Raw genomic sequence first — 26,671 nt, 5'->3', positions numbered from 1 at the left:
TCGTAGCATGTCTTCAAGCGTTTGTATCGTCCTTTCGCTCTGCCCATCAGTTTGTGGATGATAGGCAGTACTCATGTCTAGACGAGTTCCTAATGCTTGCTGTAATGTCTGCCAGAATCTTGAAATAAATCTGCCATCCCTATCAGAGATAATAGAGATTGGTATTCCATGTCTGGAGACGACTTCTTTCAAATACAGTCGTGCTAACTTCTCCATCTTGTCATCTTCTCTTATTGGCAGGAAGTGTGCTGATTTGGTGAGACGATCAACTATTACCCAAATAGTATCAAAACCACTTGCAGTCCTTGGCAATTTAGTGATGAAATCCATGGTAATGTTTTCCCATTTCCATTCCGGGATTTCGGGTTGTTGAAGTAGACCTGATGGTTTCTGATGCTCAGCTTTGACCTTAGAACACGTCAAACATTCTCCTACGTATTTAGCAACATCGGCTTTCATACCCGGCCACCAAAAATGTTTCTTGAGATCCTTGTACATCTTCCCCGTTCCAGGATGTATTGAGTATCTGGTTTTATGAGCTTCTCTAAGTACCATTTCTCTCATATCTCCAAATTTTGGTACCCAAATCCTTTCAGCCCTATACCGGGTTCCGTCTTCCTGAATATTAAGATGCTTCTCCGATCCTTTGGGTATTTCATCCTTTAAATTTCCCTCTTTGAAAACTCCTTGTTGCGCCTCCTTTATTTGAGTAGTAAGGTTATTATGAATCATTATATTCATAGATTTTACTTGAATGGGTTCTCTGTCCTTCCTGCTCAAGGCATCGGCTACCACATTTGCCTTCCCCGGGTGGTAATGAATCTCAAAGTCGTAATCATTCAACAATTCAATCCACCTACGCTGCCTCATATTCAGTTGTTTCTGATTAAATATGTGTTGAAGACTTTTGTGGTCAGTATATATAATACTTTTGACCCCATATAAGTAGTGCCTCCAAGTCTTTAATGCAAAAACAACCGCTCCTAATTCCAAATCATGCGTCGTATAATTTTGTTCGTGAATCTTCAATTGTCTAGACGCATAAGCAATCACCTTCGTTCGTTGCATTAATACACAACCGAGACCTTGCTTTGATGCGTCACAATAAATCACAAAATCATCATTCCCTTCAGGCAATGACAATATAGGTGCCGTAGTTAGCTTTTCTTCAATAACTGAAACGCTTTCTCTTGTTCATCATTCCATTCAAATTTCTTCCCTTTATGCGTTAATGCAGTCAAGGGTTTTGCTATTCTGGAAAAATCTTGGATGAACCTTCTGTAGTAACCAGCTAGTCCTAAAAACTGGCGTATGTGTTTCGGAGTTTTCGGGGTTTCTCACTTTTCAACAGTTTCTATCTTTGCTGGATCCGCCTTAATACCTTCTTTGTTCACTATGTGACCGAGAAATTGAACTTCTTCCAACCAAAATGCACACTTTGAAAACTTAGCGTACAATTCTTCCTTCCTCAATACTTCTAACACCTTTCTCAAATGTTCACCGTGTTCTTGGTCATTCTTTGAGTAAATAAGTATGTCGTCAATGAAAACAATGAAAAACTTGTCAAGGTATGGTCCACACACTCGGTTCATAAGGTCCATGAACACAGCTGGTGCATTAGTTAAACCAAACGGCATGACCATAAACTCGTAATGACCGTAACGTATTCTGAAAGCAGTCTTTAGAATATCATCTTCTTTCACCCGCATTTGATGATACCCGGAAAGTAAGTCAATCTTTGAATAAACAGACGAGCCTTGTAGTTGATCAAATAAGTCGTCTATTCTCGGTAGTGGGTAGCGGTTCTTGATGGTAAGTTTGTTCAACTCTCGGTAGTCGATACACAACCTGAATGTACCATCTTTCTTCTTGACAAACAAAACAGGAGCTCCCCACGGTGATGTGCTTGGTCAAATGAAACCACGCTCTAAAAGTTCTTGTAATTGGCTTTGCAGTTCTTTCATCTCGCTGGGTGCGAGTCTGTAAGGAGCACGAGCTATTGGTGCAGCTCCTGGTACAAGATCTATTTGAAATTCAACGGATCGATGTGGGGGTAATCCCGGTAATTCTTTCAGAAATACATCGGGAAATTCTTTTGCAATGGGAACATCATTGATGCTCTTTTCTTCAGTTTGTACTTTCTCGACGTGTGCTAGAACAGCATAGCAACCTTTTCTTATTAGTTTTTGTGCCTTCAAATTACTAATAATATGTAGCTTCGTGTTGCCCTTTTCTCCATACACCATTAAGGGTTTTCCTTTTTCTCGTATAATGCGAACTGCATTTTTGTAACAAACGATCTCTGCTTTCACTTCTTTCAACCAGTCCATACCGATTATCATATCAAAACTCCCTAACTCTACTGGTATCAAATCAATCTTAAATGTTTCGCTAACCAGTTTAATTTCTCGATTCCGACATATATTATCTGCTGAAATTAATTTACCATTTGCTAATTCGAGTAAAAATTTACTATCTAAAGGCGTCAATGGACAACTTAATTTAGCACAAAAATCTCTACTCATATAGCTTATATCCGCACCCGAATCAAATAAAATGTAAGCAGATTTATTGTCAATAAGAAACGTACCCGTAACAAGCTCCGGGTCTTCCTGTGCCTCTACCGCATTAATATTAAAAACTCTTCCGCGGCCTTGTCCATTCGTGTTCTCCTGGTTCGGGCAATTTCTAATAATGTGGCCCGGTTTTCCACATTTATAACAAACTACATTGGCATAACTTGCTCCGACACTACTTGCTCCGCCATTACTCGTTCCGACACCATTTGTTCCTTTCGTTCTATTAACCCCTGGTCCGTAGACCTCACACTTCGCCGCGCTATGACCATTTCTTTTACACTTGTTGTAAAATTTGGTGCAGAACCCCGAGTGATACTTTTCACACCTTTGGCATAGCTGCTTCTGATTGTTATTGTTGTTGCGGTTATTATTGTTGTTGGGATGATTGTTGTAGTTGCTGTTGTTGTTGTTGTTGTTGTTGTTATTGTTGTTGGGCCGTTTGTTGTAGTTGCGATTGATGTTGCGATTGTTGGGATAATTGTTGCGATTATTGTTGTAATTGCTGTTGTTGTTGTATTGGTGATTCTTATCACCGTTTTCCTCCCACTTTCTTTTAACTTGCTTCACATTGGCCTCTTCAGCAGTCTGTTCTTTAATTCTTTCTTCAATCTGGTTCACTAGTTTGTGAGCCATTCTACATACCTGTTGTATGGAGGCGGGCTCGTGTGAACTTATATCTTCTTGGATTCTTTCCGGTAATCCTTTCACAAACGCGTCGATCTTCTCTTCCTCATCTTCGAATGCTCCCGGACACAATAGGCACAATTCTGTGAATCGTCTTTCGTATGTGGTAATATCAAATCCTTGGGTTCGTAACCCTCTAAGTTCTGTCTTGAGCTTATTGACCTCGGTTCTGGGACGGTACTTCTCGTTCATCAAGTGCTTGAATGCTGACCACGGTAGTGCGTACGCATCATCTTGTCCCACTTGCTCTAGATAGGTATTCCACCATGTTAATGCAGAACCTGTGAAGGTATGCGTAGCGTACTTCACTTTGTCCTCTTCAGTACACTTACTTATGGCAAACACCGATTCGACCTTCTCGGTCCACCGTTTCAATCCGATCGGTCCTTCGGTTCCATCAAATTCCAAAGGTTTGCAGGCAGTGAATTCTTTGTAGGTGCATCCTACACGATTTCCTGTACTGCTAGATCCAAGGTTATTGTTGGTATGTAGCGCAGCCTGTACTGCGGCTATGTTTGAAGCTAGAAAAGTACGGAATTCCTCTTCATTCATATTCACGGTGTGTCGAGTAGTCGGTGCCATTTCCTTCAAAATAGTCAAATGGAACAAGTTAATCATACAGAATATTAAGAGTAGTTAATAGTATTTCGTAGCATAATATGAACTCATTTATAAAAGCTTTTTCTTCATATTAGCGTTTTATAAGTTTAAATTCGGGTAGTACCTACCCCTTAAGTTCATACTTAGTAGCTAATATACAATTCAACTACTACAATTCTATATGAAAAACTGATTGTAATAATATTTCGCGTTCAAACTTTTATACAATATTTTACAAACTTACAATACCGCTTATTTTACATAAAGCATGAAATATAGCACACAATAACTTTGATACAAGATAGTTGTGAAGATAATTCTAGCTAGTACACAAGTCGTTCAGCAAAGGCAATAAAGACACGTAATTCATACGTCCAGAAACAAGTCATGCATTCTGGTTTTACTAGGACTACTTCCCATCCTTGGTCTTGTGGAACATAACCGTTATGGCCGTTGATAAGACAGCGTGTTGTAACGTCGTCAAAGGGACGAGGGTTACGTAATGTCCAACAGTCCCGTAACAATCTAAAAACCTCATTTCTTACCCCAATTACCGACTCCGTCACTTGTGGAAACATTTTGTTTAATAGTTGTAGCCCGATGTTCTTGTTCTCACTTTGGTGAGAAGCGAACATTACTAATCCGTAAGCATAACATGCTTCTTTATGTTGCATGTTAGCCGCTTTTTCTAAATCACGAAGTCCAATATTCGGATATATTGAGTCAAAATAATTTCTTAACCCGTTGCGTAAAATAGCATTTGGGTTCCTCGCAATATATGTGTCAAAGTAAACACATCGTAACTTATGGGTTTCCCAATGTGATATCCCCCATCTTCCGAACAAAAGCCTTTTATAAACCAAGGCATTCTTGGAACGTTCTTCGAATGTCTTACAAACTGATCTCGCCTTAAATAGTTGTGCCGAGGAATTCTGACCGACTCTAGACAAGATTTCATCAATCATGTCTCCGGGTAGGTCTCTTAAAATATTGGGTTGTCTATCCATTTTGTGTTTTTATACTGTAAAATAGACAAGAGTTAGATTCATAAAAAAATACTTATTAATACAAGCAATTTTTACATATATCATAAAGCATAAGCACACTATATTACATATATTACACCACACGAATATAACTATCTTATTCCGACTCGCTCGTTTCTTCTTGTTCGGTTTTGGTTCGTTTTGCCAAGTTTCTAGAGATATATGATGTTCCCCTAATACGAGCCGTCGTTATCCACATTGGTTTAGAAAAACCTGGTGGTTTAGAGGTTCCCAGGTCATTGTTACAACTTAAGGACTTCGGGGGTTGACGATACATATAAAGTTCATCGGGGTTGGAATTAGATTTCTCTATTTTTATGCCCTTTCCCTTATTATTTTCTTTTGCCTTTTTAAATTCAGTTGGGGTAATTTCTATAACATCATCGGAATTCTCGTCGGAATCCGATTCATCAGAGAATTGGTAATCCTCCCAATATTTTGCTTCCTTGGCGGAAACACCATTGACCATAATTAACCTTGGTCGGTTGGTTGAGGATTCTCTTTTACTTAACCGTTTTATTATTTCCCCCACCGGTTCTATTTCTTCATCCGGTTCCGATTCTTCTTCCGGTTTCGATTCTTCTTCCGGTTCCGACTCTTCTTCCGGTTCCTCTTCGGGAACTTGTGAATCAGTCCACGAATCATTCCAATTTACATTTGACTCTTCATTATTATTAGGTGAGTCAATGGGACTTGTTCTAGAGGTAGACATCTATCACATAATATCAAAAGAGTTAAGAGATTAATATATCACATAATATTCTCATGGTAAAAATATATAGTTTCCAACAAAATTTGTTAAGCAATCATTTTTCAAGTAAACACGGTCGAAGTCCAGACTCACTAATGCATCCTAAAAAACTCGATAAGACACACTAATGCAAAATTCTGGTTCTCTAAGACCAACGCTCGGATACCAACTGAAATGTCCCGTTCTTATTGATTAAAAACGTTCCATATTAATTGATTTTGTTGCGAGGTTTTAACCTCTATATGAGACGTTTTTCAAAGACTGCATTCATTTTAAAACAAACCATAACCTTTATTTCATCAATAAAGGTTTAAAAATCTTTACGTAGATTATCAAATAATGATAATCTAAAATATCCTGTTTACACACGACCATAACATAATGGTTTACAATACAAATATGTTACAACAAATTAAGTTTCTTGAATGCAGTTTTTACACAATATCATACAAGCATGGACTCCAAATCTCGTCCTTATTTAAGTATGCGACAGCGGAAGCTCTTAATAATCACCTGAGAATAAACATGCTTAAAACGTCAACAAAAAATGTTGGTGAGTTATAGGTTTAACCTATATATATATCAAATCATAATAATAGACCACAAGATTTCATATTTCAATACACATCCCATACATAGAGATAAAAATCATTCATATGGTGAACACCTGGTAACCGACATTAACAAGATGCATATATAAGAATATCCCCATCATTCCGGGACACCCTTCGGATATGATATAAATTTCGAAGTACTAAAGCATCCGGTACTTTGGATGGGGTTTGTTAGGCCCAATAGATCTATCTTTAGGATTCGCGTCAATTAGGGTGTCTGTTCCCTAATTCTTAGATTACCAGACTTAATAAAAAGGGGCATATTCGATTTCGATAATTCAACCATAGAATGTAGTTTCACGTACTTGTGTCTATTTTGTAAATCATTTATAAAACCTGCATGTATTCTCATCCCAAAAATATTAGATTTTAAAAGTGGGACTATAACTCACTTTCACAGATTTTTACTTCGTCGGGAAGTAAGACTTGGCCACTGGTTGATTCACGAACCTATAACAATATATACATATATATCAAAGTATGTTCAAAATATATTTACAGCACTTTTAATATATTTTGATGTTTTAAGTTTATTAAGTCAGCTGTCCTCGTTAGTAACCTACAACTAGTTGTCCACAATTAGATGTACAGAAATAAATCGATAAATATTATCTTGAATCAATCCACGACCCAGTATATACGTATCTCAGTATTGATCACAACTCAAACTATATATATTTTGGAATCAACCTCAACCCTGTATAGCTAACTCCAACATTCACATATAGAGTGTCTATGGTTGTTCCGAAATATATATAGATGTGTCGACATGATAGGTCGAAACATTGTATACGTGTCTATGGTATCTCAAGATTACATAATATATAATACAAGTTGATTAAGTTATGGTTGGAATAGATTTGTTACCAATTTTCACGTAGCTAAAATGAGAAAAATTATCCAATCTTGTTTTACCTATAACTTCTTCATTTTAAATCCGTTTTGAGTGAATCAAATTGCTATGGTTTCATATTGAACTCTATTTTATGAATCTAAACAGAAAAAGTATAGGTTTATAGTCGAAAAAATAAGTTACAAGTCGTTTTTGTAAAGGTAGTCATTTCAGTCGAAAGAACGACGTCTAGATGACCATTTTAGAAAACATACTTCCACTTTGAGTTTAACCATAATTTTTGGATATAGTTTCATGTTCATAATAAAAATCATTTTCTCAGAATAACAACTTTTAAATCAAAGTTTATCATAGTTTTTAATTAACTAACCCAAAACAGCCCGCGGTGTTACTACGACGGCGTAAATCCGGTTTTACGGTGTTTTTCGTGTTTCCAGGTTTTAAATCATTAAGTTAGCATATCATATAGATATAGAACATGTGTTTAGTTGATTTTAAAAGTCAAGTTAGAAGGATTAACTTTTGTTTGCGAACAAGTTTAGAATTAACTAAACTATGTTCTAGTTATTACAAGTTTAAACCTTCGAATAAGATAGCTTTATATGTATGAATCGAATGATGTTATGAACATCATTACTACCTTAAGTTCCTTGGATAAACCTACTGGAAAAGAGAAAAATGGATCTAGCTTCAACGGATCCTTGGATGGCTCGAAGTTCTTGAAGCAGAATCATGACACGAAAACAAGTTCAAGTAAGATCATCACTTGAAATAAGATTATTATAGTTATAGAAATTGAACCAAAGTTTGAATATGATTATTACCTTGTATTAGAATGATAACCTACTGTAAGAAACAAAGATTTCTTGATGTTGGATGATCACCTTACAAGATTGGAAGTGAGCTAGCAAACTTGAAAGTATTCTTGATTTTATGTAACTAGAACTTGTAGAATTTATGAAGAACACTTAGAACTTGAAGATAGAACTTGAAGATAGAACTTGAGAGAGATCAATTAGATGAAGAAAATTGAAGAATGAAAGTGTTTGTAGGTGTTTTTGGTCGTTGGTGTATGGATTAGATATAAAGGATATGTAATTTTGTTTTCATGTAAATAAGTCATGAATGATTACTCATATTTTTGTAATTTTATGAGATATTTCATGCTAGTTGCCAAATGATGGTTCCCACATGTATTAGGTGACTCACATGGGCTGCTAAGAGCTGATCATTAGAGTGTATATACCAATAGTACATACATCTAAAAGCTGTGTATTGTACGAGTACGAATACGGGTGCATACGAGTAGAATTGTTGATGAAACTGAACGAGGATGTAATTGTAAGCATTTTTGTTAAGTAGAAGTATTTTGATAAGTGTATTGAAGTCTTCCAAAAGTGTATAAATACATATTAAAACACTACATGTATATACATTTTAACTGAGTCGTTAAGTCATCGTTAGTCGTTACATGTAAGTGTTGTTTTGAAACCTTTAGGTTAACGATCTTGTTAAATGTTGTTAACCCAATGTTTATAATATCAAATGAGATTTTAAATTATTATATTATCATGATATTATCATGTATGAATATCTCTTAATATGATATATATACATTAAATGTCTTTACAACGATAATCGTTACATATATGTCTCGTTTAAAAATCATTAAGTTAGTAGTCTTGTTTTTACATATGTAGTTCATTGTTAATATACTTAATAATATGTTTACTTATCATAGTATCATGTTAACTATATATATATCCATATATATGTCATCATATAGTTTTTACAAGTTTTAACGTTCGTGAATCATCGGTCAACTTGGGTGGTCAATTGTCTATATGAAACATATTTCAATTAATCAAGTCTTAACAAGTTTGATTGCTTAACATGTTGGAAACATTTAATCATGTAAATATCAATCTAAATTAATATATATAAACATGAAAAAGTTCGGGTCACTACACACTGTGCAACACACGGGTATTTATCAGTTATCTGATATCTTTCGTACATCATTTGGCAACCCAAACGAAGTCCAAATTAAATAAACAAACCTGTTCTGTGACCCTTGTCACAAACTGATCCTAACCACATCATCAAATAATAGTAAACATTAAATAAAAATAAAAGCATATAATAACACAATACTAACTTAAGGGCAATTTAGTAATCTTACAGCTAGGCCCGATTGAGGATGTTACATAAATGTTTCCTAATTTTTTGTCGGCACTTTGATTGGGTGCCCTCTTTTACCCTGTTATCTTTTTTCTTCTTCATGTTGTGTTATCGTGTACTCTAGTGTGTTTGCTTCGTTAGTTCCTAGGTTGGGAGCTCAAAGTTTGGTTTCTTCTGTTGTAGTTATTATTATTATTTTATTGGTAAGCGAAGAAATCCTTATATGAACGAGCACATTGGCTCCCCCATAGAAGGTAAAACCCGGGTAATCAAGCCCCCGAGCGAGAGACCTGGTACCGGGTGAATTGCGCATTATGCGCACCCTCTAGTCACACGTTCTTTTTGAACAATTTGGCATTGCCAGGAATTGAACCGGGTGGTGTGCTTCATTGGGCACCCTCTTCTGTTGTAGTTGAGCTCGACAGTTTCTTATCGGTGCTTGTACGTTTTATTTGAGACTTCATTTATTTGATGAATGATGAAGTCTTCCCGAATGGTTATAATCTTTATTTTTATTTTATTGAGCGTGAAAAAATAAACGTTGGAATTCATTTTTGATGGTTAATTAGTAACGTGTAATGATAGGGTATGTAAGTATATGTTCGTGTCTGTCATCATAAGACCACGGATAATGGTGGCTGTGACGTAGAGTGAATGAGGTGCACTTTTTGGGGCAAGTCAGTGACTGGACCATGGCAGGGAAAGAGGAGAGTTGTAATGGGTGGCTTTTGTAAGAAGTTTGTCGGTGATGTGGTAAAATTTGATTGGTATTTGAGGTGTAAATAATTAAAAATGGGAGAGAGAAAATACTCATAACCAATCACAACGCGCCACGTCCCTTGCCGCCACTCTCTCCTCTGCGTTTTTCCGTAACAAAAGCCAACAAACCACCCATTCCGGCTTTTGTGGTGACACCTCATGAGCAAAGGGGTTAACAACCGCGCGTTATGTGTGGTCTAATGAATTAAAAGTGTTATGTTATTTGGTGAAACTATGAGCCACGACAAAACTAGCAATAAGTTACTGAATTTAATCTATCATTTATATATAATTTGTATTTAAAAAATTGATATTTAAAGTGACAAAACAAAAATTGTCGTTGTAGCATAGTGCTAAGTATTCCCGCCTGTCACGCGGGTGACCCGGGTTCGATCCCCGGCAACAGCGATTTGTATTTTTGCTTTACTTTATACTTAAAGAAATTTTTTTATCTTACTGGTAAGTGTTTTAAAATGTTCATGATTATTTTTTCAGTCCAAAATTCTCATATATGGGACACTACTTTTGTTACCGAATGCCACATATGTTTTGGGTTTCTGCCGTATATACGGTTGATTTATGGTCTTCTAAGATGTTAGGATGCAGTTCTTGGTGGCGGTGGGATTAAGGGGCTTACTTTGGTTCGTTCAATAGGCTTTCATCGATTGTGTCGATGATTCATTGGTTGTTATTGGTTTCATACTTTCATCAGTGTTTAATGGTGCAATTGTTTAGTGTAATTGAGTTGCAAATTAGAGTAAACCAACATATATTTATATTTAAACATTAAATTACAAACAAAATGTTTACAAACTCTGTCACTGATCACTAGTACCTTCAAGTCTGGCTTTAATCCTTTGAAGTGTACCTTCAACTGCAATATCAAATGCATCTTTTTTATTCCTTAAACCCAATGAACTACCATGTTTCCTGTAAACAATTCTAGGAATCATTTCAATTAATCTCTCCCTCATATTCCTCACTTCACTTGTTGGTATCCCTTTTAAAACCTCAACAACACTCACCCCTTTAAATACCACATCCTCTTTTGGAATCATAACCGAAAACTCCTCGTATTTATCCTCCGGTAAATGCCACCTGTACTGCTTTTTCGCCGACAAATCTTCAAAAAATACCGGTATACAACCAGCTAAGATACTATCAAACGTCGAACGCCTAGTTGGCGTCTCACCAGGAGGTTGCAAGCAAAAACTAGAATGCAACATTGGTTTCATAAACTTAATTGGATCATGTTCACAAATCCCATTTGAACAATCAACAAAGTTACATAATTTTGTATTGATTTCACATTCTAATCGAATACTGCGTCTTACATTCGGGGTACTCGATATCCCACCACCACCAGCAAATAACATTAGAGTTGTTCTTTTAGATCTTTTAACCCTTTTAATCCATGATTCGAAAAGTGCTAAATTTGGGGGATGAAATGAAGTTAGATATGGGATTGAAATTTCTTGAAATGGGTATGCTCTAGATTCTAAAGTTAACACCGTTAGATTAAAAAATTCAGGTAATTCAAGAAAAGAAGTACCCCATAACCTCGGATTACTCTCGCCGTTACCGTTACTTAACGGTTGACTAAAATCCCATGCACTTCCGGCGAGAACAAGAAAATGGTCATGACCCAGATGATTATTCCAGATCTCCGGTGAATCTTGCCGGAGAAAGTTGGCTAATTTGCGGCCGTGTTGATCGGAGGAATTGTAATCCGGACCGTAGAGGTAATGGCGGGAATCAAGGGCGGCATAATAAGGGAGGTAGACGGCGTCGGCGGCGGTGGGGTCGGCGGTGAGACATGGGTATTCAAGCATACGACGGTGGAAGAAAAGTTCAAGGAGGGATGGGTCAGTACGGAACCAAGAATGTGATTGGTTGTGTGTTTTGATACCGAGGCCGTGATTGGTGGCGAAAGGGCAGAAATTGGTGGAGAATGGGTGGTGGGTGGAGGAGCAGTTGTTGAGGATGTGGAGGTTGAAGGGTGGTGGGAGGTGGCGGATGTGGATCCAACGGTTGGTGCAATCGGAGTCTAGATCGGATTGTTGTTGGTGTGATGGTGGTGGTAGGGTGGTTAGGGTAAGGATAATGAGGATGATTGTGACGGTGGATTGTGGTGGTGGCATGATGGTGGATTGGTGAGTTGGGGAGAGGTTTGAATTTGGATGTAATTTGGGGTTACATTTGGGTTTGTTTCGGGACTTTTAGTGAGGTGTAACGAACCTTTCACTACTAAATTAATCCTTTACGTTCTAATTAGTTGTGGAGCTCTCGCTTCGCGTCGGGAGCTCCGTTTTAAATACGAGTTAAAAAAAAAGTTTTGATCTATTTTGTAAAAAAGAATTTTTTTCGACATCTAATATTGAAAGGTTGTTCCTTTTGTGAAAGTTGCTTCTTTTAGCGTTCGGGTTTTATTTTAAACAAAAAAAAAGTTAGTAAAGTGAGAGTTCGATTTGTATTTTAATAAAAGTTAGAGGGTTAAGTTTGTGGAAGTTGAAAAAAATATACGTATAAAGTGGGAGTTCGATTTGTATTTTAATAAAAGTTAGGGGGTTAAGTTTGTGGAAATTAGAAAAAAGAATAGTACTATTCATAAGATTTTGTCTATTAGTTGTATTTGTAATTGTAATTCTAAATGTTCATTGTTTATTTCTCAACTTTTTATTAAAAAAATATATATAATATGTTTATGTATTTTTTTGAAATTCTTTGAAGTTGATTGTCGATTTTCAAACAAGATGAATATCATTAACTAGTACTTCATGTTACTTTTACATATATACATTACACAAAACATACACAAATACATATGTTTATGATTGATTTTAAAGAATCTAAGAAGTTAAATATACGTGCAAAACGCGAACAGACAATAGTGAACCAAAAATGTGGTAGAACATGAAGTTTGAACTTTATTGGGTACACAATGGGCAACTGAACCATAAAAATCTTTTTGTTAGCTTGTGTAGAGAATGCCAACATCAACCATAAAACATATGCAAGACTATAAATAAAAACTGTAGTGACCTGAACTTTTTAATGTTTATATATATTAAATGAAATTGTTATTTACATGATTAAGTGTTTCCAACATGTTAAGCAATCAAACTTGTTAAGACTTGATTAATTGAAATAGGTTTCATATAGACAATTGACCACCCAAGTTGACCGGTGATTCACAAACGTTAAAACTTGTAAAAACAATATGATGTCATATATATGGATATATATAGTTAACATGGCATTATGATAAGTAAACATATCATTAAGTATATTAACAATGAACTACATATGTAAAAACAAGACTACTAACTTAATGTTTTCGAAACGAGACATATATGTAACGATTATTGTTGTAACAACATTTTATTGTATATATATCATATTAAGATATATTAATACATCATAATATCATGATAATGTAATTATTTTGACACCTCATTAGATATAATAAACAATGGGTTAACAACATTTAACAAGATCGTTAACTTAAAGGTTTCAAAACAACATTTACATGTAACGACTAACGATGACTTAACGACTCAGTTAAAATGTATATACATGTAGTGTTTTAATATGTATTCATACACTTTTGAAAGACTTCAAGACACTTATCAAAATACTTCTACTTAACAAAAATGCTTACAATTACATCCTCGTTCAGTTTCATCAACAATTCTACTCGTATGCACCCGTATTCGTACTCGTACAATACACAGCTTTTAGATGTATGTACTATTGGTAGATACACTCCAATGATCAGCTCTTAGCAGCCCATGTGAGTCACTTAACACATGTGGAAACCATCATTTGGCAACTAGCATGAAATATCTCATAAAATTACAAAAATATGAGTAATCATTCATGACTTATTTACATGAAAACAAAATTACATATCCTTTATATCTAATCCATACACCAACGACCAAAAACACCTACAAACACTTTCATTCTTCAATTTTCTTCATCTAATTGATCTCTCTCAAGTTCTATCTTCAAGTTCTAAGTGTTCTTCATAAATTCTACAAGTTCTAGTTTCATAAAATCAAGAATACTTCCAAGTTTACTAGCTTACTTCCAATCTTGTAGAGTGATCATCCAACCTCAAGAAATCTTTCTTATTTACAGTAAGATATCTTTCTAATACAAGGTAATACTCATATTCAAACTTTGATTCAATTTCTATAACTATAACAATCTTATTTCGAGTGAAAATTTTACTTGAACTGTTTTCGTGTCATGATTCTGCTTCAAGAACTTTCAAGCCATCCAAGGATCCTTTGAAGCTAGATCCATTTTTCTCATTTCCAGTAGCTTTATCCAGAAAACTTGAGGTAGTAATGATGTTCATAACATCATTCGATTCATACATATAAAGCTATCTTATTCGAAGGTTTAAACTTGTAATCACTAGAACATAGTTTAGTTAATTCTAAACTTGTTCGCAAACAAAAGTTAATCCTTCTAACTTGACTTTTAAAATCAACTAAACATATGTTCTATATCTATATGATATGCTAACTTAATGATTTAAAACCGGAAAACACGAAAAACACCGTAAAACCGGATATACGCCGTCGTAGTAACACCGCGCGCTGTTTTGGGTTAGTTAATTAAAAACTATGATAAACTTTGATTTAAAAGTTGTTCTTCTGGAAAAATGATTTTTCTTATGAACATGAAACTATATCCAAAAATCATGGTTAAATTCAAAGTGGAAGCAAGTTTTCCAAAATGGTCATCTAGACGTCGTTCTTTCGACTGAAATGACTACCTTTACAAAAACGACTTGTAACCTGTATTTCCGACTATAAACTTATACTTTTTCTGTTTAGATTCATAAACTTAAGTTCAATATGAAATCATAGCAACTTGAAACACTCAAAACGGATTTAAAACGAAGAAGTTATGGGTAAAACAAGATTGGATATTTTTGCTGGTTGTAGCTACGTGAAAATTGGTAACAAATTTATATTAATCATATCCTAGTTAACTTATATTGTATTATACATGTATTCTAATATATTATGTAATCTTGGGATACCATAGACACGTATGCAAATGTTTTGACATATCATATCGACCCATCTATATATATTATTTGGAACAACCATAGACACTATATATGCAGTAATGTTGGAGTTAGCTATACAGGGTTGAGGTTGATTCCAAAAATATATATACTTTGAGTTGTGATCTAGCCTGAGACGTGTATACACTGGGTCGTGGATTGATTCAAGATAATATATATCGATTTATTTCTGTACATCTAATTGTGAACAACTAGTTGTAGGTTACTAACGAGGACAGCTGACTTAATAAACTTAAAACATTAAAACGTATTAAAAATATTGTAAATATATTTTGAACATACTTTGATATATATGTACATATTTGTTATAGGTTCGTGAATCGACCAGTGGCCAAGTCTTACTTCCCGACGAAGTAAAAATATGTGAAAGTGAGTTATAGTCACACTTTTAAAATCTAATATTTTGGGATGAGAATACATGCAGTTTTATAAATGTTTTACGAAATAGACACAAGTAATTGAAACTACATTATATGGGTGAATGATCGAAGCCGAATATGCCCCTTTTGCTTGGTAACCTAAGAATTAGTAAACCGATCTACTAATTGACGCGAATCCTAAAGATAGATCTAGTGGGCCTAACGAACCACATCCAAAGTACCGGATGCTTTAGTACTTCGAATTCGTTTTTATCATGTCCGAAGGATTTCCCGGAATAATAGTGGATATTCTTATATGCATCTTGTTAATGTCGGTTACCAGGTGTTCACCATATGAATGAATTTTATCTCTATGTATGGAATGTATATTGAAATATGAAATCTTGTGGTCTATTATTATGATTTGATAATATATAGGTTAAACCTATAACTCACCAACCAACATTTTTGTTGACGTTTTAAGCATGTTTATTCTCAGGTGATTAGGACAAGATTTGAAGTCCATGCTTGTATAATATTATGTAAAAACTGCATTCAAGAAACTTATTTTTGATGTAATATATTCTTATTGTAAACCATTATGTAATGGTCGTGTGTAAACGGTATATTTTAGATTATCATTATTTAATAATCTACGTAATGCTTTTTAAACCTTTATCGATAAAATAAAGGTTATGGTTGTTTTAAAAATGAATGCAGTCTTTAAAAAAAGGTCTCATATAAAAATCAAAACCTCGTGACAAAAACAATTAATATGGAACGTTTATAATCAATATGAACGAACATTTCAAAAACCACCAAGTGAAAAGACCACCAAGAGCAAACAAAAACCATGATTTAAACATATTAATCAAGCAACACATTTCAGGTACAATAACAGTAGCATTCAGATAATCCTGTTATTTTGTAACCCAACCAACAAAACTACAATTTTAAATGTTTAAGAAAAGCTTGAGCTTGGTGGTGCACCGCCTCCAAAACCACCACCTCCACGACCAAAACTGGGCCTTCCACCAGCACCCTGCAAATGACGGTTCCAATTAGATTAGATTACATTAGAATAACTATTATACAAATCACTAATCTATTACTGTAATAATTAATCCCTATAGTTTGAAGAATTGCTCATAAGCCCCTTGACTTTCTAAGGTCGTATCAAGCTACCCAAAAGATTCAACAAAGATTAGTGATGGAAATAATCCAACATTCAAGATGGCTGACGTTTATATACTACCAGAGTAGTAGCTACTGCTGATAATACACAAACAGCGCATGTTCACAAATATCAGTAACATAACAAAAGTACTGTTTTAACCATCAAATGTAATAATAACTAGCTACAGATACCAGCAACTTCTAATATGTAAACTGAAATAATATTTACACAGTTTAAATTCTATAAACTGAAAAGAAAAGACTACATAAAATTACGGGCATTGGGATTGCTTAAAAGACCTCAATGGTGTAGCATAATAAAAAAAGAGAAACACATCCCAACATTCAAGAAGTCAATTGTTTGTAACCATGTCATAAGTTGATTCTACCAAATTAAGCTAAAGCGTAACTCATTTAAAAATAAACATGCATCTACAAGTACCAAAGCATTGACCAACAGTATAGGTGAATATAATACAAGCAAATAAAGGGATAAAAAAAGGTTAAAAGTAGTTACCCTGTTAAAAGCAGGCTGGTAATCAGCAGGAGCTCCACCCTTTTCGCCACCAAATTCCCCAGGAGGCCCTCTCGGTCCACCCCTATAGCCATCTTTATCACCAAATCTTGGCCTATCCCCTTCAAATCTTGGAGGACCACTGTAAAAATTCAGCCACATATATAACAAACAATGAAAAACACATTTAACAACAAATATTAACAATAATAAATGCATAAATACACACAGTAACAAGTCAAAAACTTTTGGAAACCCCTCAACAAACTCAATACAGATGATCTTACTAGACTGATTCATAAAAATTAAGTTATATATCTTTAAAATCTTTACACATCTTCCATTATCAAAATACAGGAATTTGCGGATGCTTACATGCATGATGGATCAAACATAAGTACATAACGCACTTCTAAACAAAATTAAACTTGCCAATTTTATTGCTTCATTCATAACTTTGTAAAACACTTGCTATAACACAATTGGTAAACTTTACAGATTTTTACGAGTTCTAGAAATACTAGAGTTTTTTAAATACACGCTGAGGAAACGCATTCTAACTAAACATTTGATTTACACCGTAAAAACTAGTTGCATAGTCAAATCGACTCATATGAGTCAACTTTTTTTGCAATTCTATGAAAAACTACAACCTATAACATATATTATCAAATAAACTGACTTTGACAGTGTATATACAACTTTAATTCATATGTAAGCATTAGTTCTTATCATCTTTACCGGTAGATGCACATTAGTATCACAAACACAAACAGGCAGATACAAGTATGTATTATATGTATTAATAAGTGAGTTTATACACAAATAAACGTCACAAACATAAACAGGAAGATACAAGTCGTATATACAGAGCAACAGGTACTGTTTTATACTAATTAAAGTATAGATAAATAAATTACCGAGGACGGTCACCAGGGGGTCCACCAGATGGACGACCAAGGGGCTTGGCTGATTTCTTCAAAGTAGCAGGAACAATATCAGATGGAAGATTCAAATAAGTTCTTAAAAACTCAATTCCATCATTAGTCAGATACCAATAGTAATGCATCCAGGCAAACGTCTCCTTCACGTACTCCTTTGACTTGAAGCTTTGCATAAGTTTAATTACTTGCAAATTAGGAACATCAATTTCTGGATGCTTAGCTAAATTGTAGTCTTTTTTTGCAAAACAAACACCCTCTGTATGCATTGATTTAAACAATTTATTAACTGTTAACAACTAATTGTATTTAATTAAATGAATTTGAGAGGAATAGAGACCTTGAAAGAGGTATTTGGAGATTGCCTTGCGATTCTTCTCTGGAATTATCTGAAAATTTATAAATTAACAAAAGTTATTCAAAATTAGTATTTAATGATACATGATAGTGCTAGGAAGTTGATGAATTGTTAACGATGATGATGAGTTACCATTATTGCAGGTTTGAAATGGGAAGATTAGGGTTTTGTTTTCTTTGCACTTGAAGTAGCAGCGGCAGCTGAAACCCTAATTTTTGTGATGTTTATATGGATTGTGAATTACTCCGTGTTATATTAGTATGGGCTTTGGTTGTGGATATGGGTTCTCCAACCCACGATAACTTCTTGTATTCTTCGGATATAGGCCCAATTTGTTTTTAACCACTTTTTTCACTTTCACATTATATATATATATATATATATATATATATATATATATATATATACACGCTAGATTTATGAGTATGTACGTTGCACGGCAGCTCTAAAAAATTATATTCGAAAACGTTAATATTGAGCCTGATTAGTGGTATGATACAATTAGAATGACGAAACCCTTCATTATTGATAAAGTTTTGTATTGAAAGTAAATGTATTAAAATATTAGTATCGTAAACGTTATTAATAAATACAATTACAATGCATCAGTCAATTGTTTTATAGTCATTTTCATCAAGTTTCCTGCATTTTCTCCATGACACAAATTAAACGCCACGATTATACTATCTGATGAGAAATGTAGCTTCATATTTGCTTTCCATGACCATGATCAATCTTCAAATGTCCGCTAACGACCTTCAGAATAAAAAATGTTGTCACCCAATTGATAATACTCAAAATAAACTTCTGCCCACCAATATGATATGTATAGAAAGCATCATCTAGATCACATGCTTATCCAATAAAGTAGTCCAGATCCATATCTGGTTTACTATTTAAACTCTCTGGCCCAATTATTCCAAGTCCACCTCTTATCTACTTTTTAAAAACTCGCTGGCCCAATTGTTTGACCCATTCGAACTATCTGATATAAATTAAAACCAAAAACAACATATACTTAAAGGACGAATATATTAACATATTTTTATTTAATTTAATTTTATTTTATTTTTAATACTAAAAGCCATGGAGATCTCCTCGTTTCAGTTATATCGAATTATCGATTTGAGTTTGCGTTCACATTACAAACGGTCCTTCAACTTCGACTATATTTACAAAACGGTCCCTCAAGTTCACACTTTTTCAGGGGTAAAAAATGTAAATATATAATTTTATTAAAATAAAAGAAACCAACTCCACCCGAATTTATAACGGGCCCTATCTTCTCGCTAGATTCGAGTTAAATTTTTCCGAGACCACCGTTCAACTCGAAAAAATCTTACGAACCCATCGGGACAAGCTATACGCGAAACGGACACTTCTCAAAAAAACGCTAAACACAACGTCAACCCGTATCTTCCCGCTCGCCACGAGTTAAATTTTTTCGACGACAGCACCAGACTCGAAATAATTTTATGAACAAAACGAAACGAACCACGTTCGAAACGGACACTTTTTAAAAAACACCAAACACAACGACAGCCCGTATCTTTCTGTTCGCCGCGAGTTAAATTTTTCCGACAGCACCGTTACACTCGAAAAAATTTATTGAACAAAAAAAAAAAAACTAACTACGTTCGAAACGGATACTTTTAAAAAAAACGTTTAACACAACGACATCTAAAATGGCGCTTAACACATAGGCCGTGTTCCCCTCTGTAAATACACAACGCTACGTTAAATATGAATACGCAGGCCGAAAGCCCCAACTGCAACGCGCGGGCCGGTCCGGACTAGTTTATACTATTGGTCAAAAAGTATAAAAGATGAAAAGCCAACGCTTTTGGTCAGATGGACTTCTAACCATCGTTACCTTTATTGTCATGTTAGCATTATCTAGTATAATGAATAGCATAACTATCACTATAATTGTTATCTTTCCATGCATATATCTACAATGCAAATGTCTAAATTATGACCCAATAACCAATGAATAGTCAAGACAGGTGCAGTTTATATTTAAAAGAAATATATAAATAATCAGGTTGATAATGAGACTGACCAATGTTAGATTTATTTATTACTCCTACATTAATGTGTCCTAACCTATTAATAACAAGTCACTATCTTATTGATATGGTGAGATCACAAGATATCATTATTAATAACAAGTCACCATCTTATTGATATGGTGAGATTACAAGACTTGTCTTTTATTATCATACTTAAATACCATAATGAATACACTTAACTAATCTTGATGGGAGACTATTAAGTTGCACACTCTTTAATATTTGGAGTTGATCCCTCATTGACATCTCCTATAAATAGAGGCTCATACCAACGAGCTTCTAGCTCAGTGGTACCCGATGCCTTTGATCCCTGGGCCCACAGTGGGGGAAGCTTTGACCAATAAAGGCGCAAGTTCGATTCTCAGTCTGGGCGCCCCGCATGGAATTATTTTCCCTTCCGGGGGGGGGGGGGGGGGGGGGGGGGGGGGGATATGTGAAGTGCTTCGGGGGACTAGCTAGTTGGGGTAAAGATCGCCTTGCCGTCACTGTGGTACCTGGGAGGAGGTGCTTTTCCGGCACAGGTCCCTTTCGGGGTGGGATTGGTGGGTGCTACGGCACACAGAGTGTGACGCCCCGTACTAAATCATCATGTACGGACCATCAACAACAGGATCATTACAAGGTCAAACACTATATGCGTTTTCAAAACAAGTTTGCATTCATATCAAAAGGTGACGTCATAGCTAACGTCAATTGTTTTACATCAAAAGTATGCTTCAATGAACAGAAGCAAAGGTAATAGTACGTGACCCTTAGGTCGTTACAATTCATAGTTCAAAAGTAATTAAGTTTGAATGCAAGATAAAGTAATTCATGCGGAGATAACTCTAGAGCAGCGGGTATCTACAGGAAGACTAGTACACAGTGGAAGCAAGCAAAGCTTAAGCACCTGAGAAAAACATGCTTAAAATGTCAACACGAATGTTGGTGAGCTATAGTTTAAGTATAACAGTAATGTAAGGTAGGCCACGAGATTTCAGTGCTACAAAGAGCGTTTCAAAAGTAATCCAAATCAGTATGTTTAAGTATATGCTCAACCGTGGGCACTCGGTAACTAACTTAACGTTTAATAATATAATACCCCCCTGAAAGTACACTTGGCAAGTGCGTATGTTTACAAAGTATTAAACACTCGTTGACTGCTAGCGCGACTAGCCCGAGTGGGGATGTCAAACCCTATGGATCCATATCTAAGATTCGCGTTCATGGTTCAAAAACCAATGATTAAACGTTACCGAGCTAAAGGGAATGTTTCTGCCGTTATATAACCCACACATATATAAGTTTAAGTACTCGTGCCTAGTATGTAAAACATAAAATCCGCATGTATTCTCAGTTCCCAAAATAAGTTAAAGTAAAAAGGGAATGCTATAACTCACAATGATAAAGTAGCGGTAAAGTCGAGTCGGGAAAGTAAGCAAGTAATGAAGGTTGTCCAAACGGGTCCTCAACCTAAGTCAAATAGTACTAAGTCAGTAAATCGTCCGAATAGGTTTAAAAGTATGTAAATAAGGTCTTAAGGGTCATCATCATTCATCATTTAACAAAAGGTGTAAAGTAGGTTTCGTTTATGAAAGTAGTTTACAACAAAGGCTGACTTCAGTCAGTCACCACGGCCTCTACCCTTATTGAATTAAGGTAAAACTAGTGGCCATGGCTCTGTCTATGAGTCCTTTAAGTGTGGTAAAATTTACAGAAGCAAACTCGTCTTGGTTTGACCGTGGCGACGGTCTAAGTGCGAGTAGGTCAGAAATTTCTACACAACGTTAAAGGACATAGTGACGATCGGAGGGCCATAAATCCTAAACCGTAACTCGGATTAAGACGAGTCCTATATGAAAAGTTATCTACTCGAAAAGATATATTTGAAAATCATGGTTAGAACAGCCCAGGTCTACTGGTCTTTTACAGAAATAGCAGGTTTAAGTGAGTTCCGGTGGTCTTGGTGCTTGTTGTTCATCATGGTTCTCATTCTTGATGCATATAGCTTCAAGTGTACAACTCATTGATGTATCTACATTATCTTAACCAAGTCTTGACCATCATAACCCTAGTGCAAGTCTAAGACATGAAGCACAACTCACTTAAGAGTTGCATGTAGTTTGATGAACCAAAGTTACATCAAAGTCTTAGATTTGACACTTACATGAACTATAATAGAAATATTGAACTCTAAACTTGAAAATAAACTAACTAATCAAGATCTTAAGATGTAGAACATAGTTCTTAGTTAGATCTTGAAGATCCAAGACTCAAAAGTCTAGATCAAGCATAAGTATACAAAGTTATTTTTAAAGAAAACTTATTTGTGTGTTCTTGAACTTTCAAGCTAACTTCTAGTTCAAGATTAATGAGATCAAAGTTAACTAGTAACATTTGACCAATAATAACATAGATCATGAAATTAAAGTGCAAGTAAATGAAGAAAATAGCTAAGTAAACAAGTAATTAAGTTCATGGTTTGCATACTTTAAAGATTCAAGCCTAAGCTTGATCTTTAAGGAAAGTAAACTTTAAAGTTTATTTCATGAATCACAAGTATGCTTTCAACACATGAACTTACAAACTCTTGAAACAATATAAGTAGAACATAAACTAGTAAGTTTAGTTCTTGTGTTCTTGATAAATACAAGATATTATGAAGAATCAAACTAGTAAGTTTGATCTTGTAACTAGTAAAGAACAACTAACAAAGTAAGTAATCAAAAACAATATGGAACAAGTAACAACTAGTAAGTAATTAACAAAGACAAGTATCACAACAATAAACAAATGATGATGATATTTGATGGTTTGCTACGGTTTTTAGGCCAAAAGAAAAGAAGAAGAAAGTCCTTGTTACTTACAAAGTCTAGAGAGAAAAGAGAGAAAATGAAGATGCAAGTAAAAGTGTGTTGTTGTAATGAGAGAATGCAAGTAAGAAATAATGAAAAATTTTGAAACAAAACTCCCCTTATGCCATTGAGAGTGGACGGTTTTTCAAAGGGGATGGGGAAGGAGTTTACACACTAGTCTCTTGCATGTAAAGTCTTAAAAGATTGGTTAAATGGGGTGGTTTCATGGGGATCATGGTGTAAGTATTATGTGACTAGATTCTTCATGTAATAAACTAGCTAGTTTCATTCCAAGGTAATACTTACATATTAATGATGGGCTAAATAATCCTTGTAAGATGTAGGGTGGGCTTATAAGCCCATATTCATGAGTCCATAACATTAATCAAGCCCAAGTTCAAGTAATTAACAAGTTAATCCAATAAAAGCCCAAGTAACTAACTAATGACCTTAGTTAATTAAAATGATTAATAAAATTAATCATGAATGTAAGTAATACTCGAAAATATTATTCGTGTAATGTACGTATGTCACAAAGACGTTTCGGGCATTTAAAAGTCAAGTACGGGCAATCATGGCAACATGTAAATGTAATAACATACATTCGTTTAATCACACGTATTAATAATAATAATTATTAATAGATAAAAGTTGGAATTTTCAGGGTCGTTACACAGAGTTAGCGTGTCTCTGCCAATATACACATTTTTGACCAAATAGAGGCTCATTCTTCACCTCTAAGTACACACAACAACACATTACAATTACTCTAAGTCCATCACTAAAGGAGAGGATCAAGTAGAAGATCAAACATCCTAGTTGTGTTCTTATGGCTTCATCTTTCCATTCAAGTAAGCCTTACATCTTCATGTCTTAATCTTTATCTAATGAATTACATGATGAAATATTATGTTATGTCTAACATGTGGTATCCGAGCAAACTAATCTCATATATGTTAAAATCGTATCCGAAATTTGTGAATTTATTAAATGCAATCACGATCATGACATGTTTTGATGCATGTGATATTTTGGTATTATGATCTTGGATTATAAGATATTATATTTCGGATTAATATATGATGATAGGTCCGTATTGTAATCATGTATGTTATTGTTGATCATGATCCTTACTTTATGTCTTATTTTTCTGTTATACAAAACTTAACTTTTCATAAAATGTTTAGATGTTAAATGATCAATAAAGTTGAGATCATCATGTTAAGATGGATAAATTTATTTTAAACTTTCGTATGTTATAGCTAGAAATGACATATATCATTGATTTATTATAACCAAAGTTTGATGTTTTAATTATTTTTGTTTTTTTTTTTACTTATGAAAATACATGAATGATATATGGAAATTTTGCAAACTCATTTTCAAAAGAATCAATTAGCTTACAAGGATATATTTATTATTTTCGTATGATCAACCAAATTCTTCTGAATCATTTATTTGATCAACTGAAATTGAATCGGATGATTATGTTAATGGAATTGATATTCATTAATATCAACTTAAGTGTTGATGTATGTAATTAAGTGTCTACATTTAGCTTCATTAATTCAATTTAATGTATGAGAAATAATGGACAGTTACATCTTAATTACATCACTTATGTATAAATAATTAGCCTTTGAATTGATTCAATACAAAATAAAAATCATTGTTATCATACTGAAATGTTTTCTTTTGGACTAATTGCATTATTTCGAATCCAAATTCGCTACAATTGTACATATGAATTGTTTTACTTATCTACTTAAATGGGGCATCGTATGACATATTTATGTTATTGATGTAAATATGTTTAAATGACTACTTAATTATTAAAATTAGTTGTCGGCCCAACGGAAGACTACTAATTAAAATAATTAGGTGAATGAAAAGTCATATTAAGTTACGTTTGGTGTTTAAGAATTAGGGATAGCCCAACGGTAACCCATATTTTGAGACATCATACGGTATTTAGCAAATTATTTATAATTAGTTTACTTATATTTCTGCCCAACAGTGATGTATTTGTAAATTAATTTTGCATTACTTAATTAAGAAGTTATAAGTGTATTGTTGATGGAACCAACGAGAAGTCAATGATTTCACCAACTTCTTTAATAAATTTATTCTTGTGTTGTGATTAAATTTATATATTTATATATACCAACTTTTGCCCTATAGTTGGTGTTATTATCATTATTAATATTAATATTATTACTACGTCACTAATATAGTCTTATTTTTTTGTAACTTATTGTTGTACCACGAAAATTATTTTAGTCCTTAATCAAAATAATAATGAGCATAATGATGAGCATAATAGTAATGACCGTTACATTTCAGCTTTAACACCTACTGCTATTGCAAACTGTATTCCTCGCATAGAACACTTGAACGAAACTAATTTTGCATCGTGGAAAGATCAAATTAAGATTTCCCTCGGGATAACTGATTTGGACTATGCTTTAAGATTTGATCAACCTGCACCTCTTACCAATGAAAGTACGGTTGAACAAAAGAGGACTTATGATATATGGAAAAGATCAAATCGCATATCCCTAATGATAATGAAGAATTCTATATCGCCCGCTATTCGAGGAGCCATTCCTGACTCCGAAAATGCTAAAGAATTCTTAGAATTTGTCGAGGAACAATTTAAGGGCTCATCTAAATCTCATGCGAGTACCCTTATTCTTAAGATGCTTACCACGAAGTATGATGGTGTTAGTGGGGTACGTGAGCACATCATGATGATGAATGACATGGCCTCAAAATTAAAGGGCATGGACATGGAAATATCTGAAGGTTTTCTCGTTCACTTCATTATGACATCTCTCACTTCTCAGTTTGGTCCTTTTAAGATCAACTATAACACTCAAAAGGAGAAATGGAAAATGAGCGAGTTGATTGCCATGTGTGTCCAAGAAGAGGAAAGGTTGAAAATTGAAAAACCCGATGTTGCTCACCTCACCACTGCTAAGACTACTCGTAAGAAAGTTTTCAAAAGTAACAAAGGTTCAAAATGGGAGAAAGGAAGTTCCGTAAAAGAAAGTTCATTAAAGGTAAGTGCAAGTAAGGGCAAGGAAACTGGTCCAAAATGTAAGTTTTGTAAGAAACATGGACACATTCAAAGAGAATGCCCAAAGTTTCGAGAATGGTTAGACAAGAAAGGTCCGTATATATCCTATATTACTTACCATGAATGTTTTTCAATTAATGTTCCCTCTAATACTTGGTGGGCTG

The 26,671-nt window shown here is 34.4% G+C and overlaps 2 protein-coding genes across 2 annotated transcripts; both read right to left on the bottom strand.

Annotated features, from left to right (window-relative positions):
* Positions 1–10,825: 10,825 nt before the first annotated feature.
* Positions 10,826–12,271, bottom strand: LOC139863628 (probable xyloglucan galactosyltransferase GT19). The gene has a single exon (XM_071852243.1). It carries the CDS (start codon positions 12,206–12,208, stop codon positions 10,886–10,888), a length of 1,323 nt encoding a protein of 440 aa, XP_071708344.1. The 5' UTR covers positions 12,209–12,271; the 3' UTR covers positions 10,826–10,885.
* A 4,101-nt stretch (positions 12,272–16,372) lies between these two features.
* Positions 16,373–18,740, bottom strand: LOC139863624 (small ribosomal subunit protein eS10z-like). The gene is made up of 5 exons (XM_071852237.1): positions 18,655–18,740; positions 18,505–18,553; positions 18,144–18,423; positions 17,227–17,365; positions 16,373–16,575 (listed from the first exon to the last, which is right to left on the bottom strand). Exons 1-5 carry the CDS (start codon positions 18,655–18,657, stop codon positions 16,495–16,497), a joined length of 552 nt encoding a protein of 183 aa, XP_071708338.1. The 5' UTR covers positions 18,658–18,740; the 3' UTR covers positions 16,373–16,494.
* Positions 18,741–26,671: the final 7,931 nt, after the last annotated feature.

Source organism: Rutidosis leptorrhynchoides, chromosome 1 (assembly GCF_046630445.1).
Source record: "Rutidosis leptorrhynchoides isolate AG116_Rl617_1_P2 chromosome 1, CSIRO_AGI_Rlap_v1, whole genome shotgun sequence".
In the NCBI taxonomy this organism is placed as follows: domain Eukaryota; kingdom Viridiplantae; phylum Streptophyta; class Magnoliopsida; order Asterales; family Asteraceae; genus Rutidosis; species Rutidosis leptorrhynchoides.
The sequence above is the reverse complement of the archived record's forward strand: the minus strand, read 5'-3'. Positions and strand labels throughout refer to the sequence as shown.

Coding starts and splice junctions, on each gene's coding strand:
- LOC139863628 (XM_071852243.1), bottom strand. CDS start 12,208: ATGCCACCACCACAATCCACCGTCACAATCATCCTCATTATCCTTACC.
- LOC139863624 (XM_071852237.1), bottom strand. Junction 18,424..18,504: donor CTCCAAATACCTCTTTCAAG/GTCTCTATTCCT, acceptor CAATGCATACAG/AGGGTGTTTGTTTTGCAAAA. Junction 16,576..17,226: donor ACCAGCCTGCTTTTAACAGG/GTAACTACTTTT, acceptor CGTCATTTGCAG/GGTGCTGGTGGAAGGCCCAG.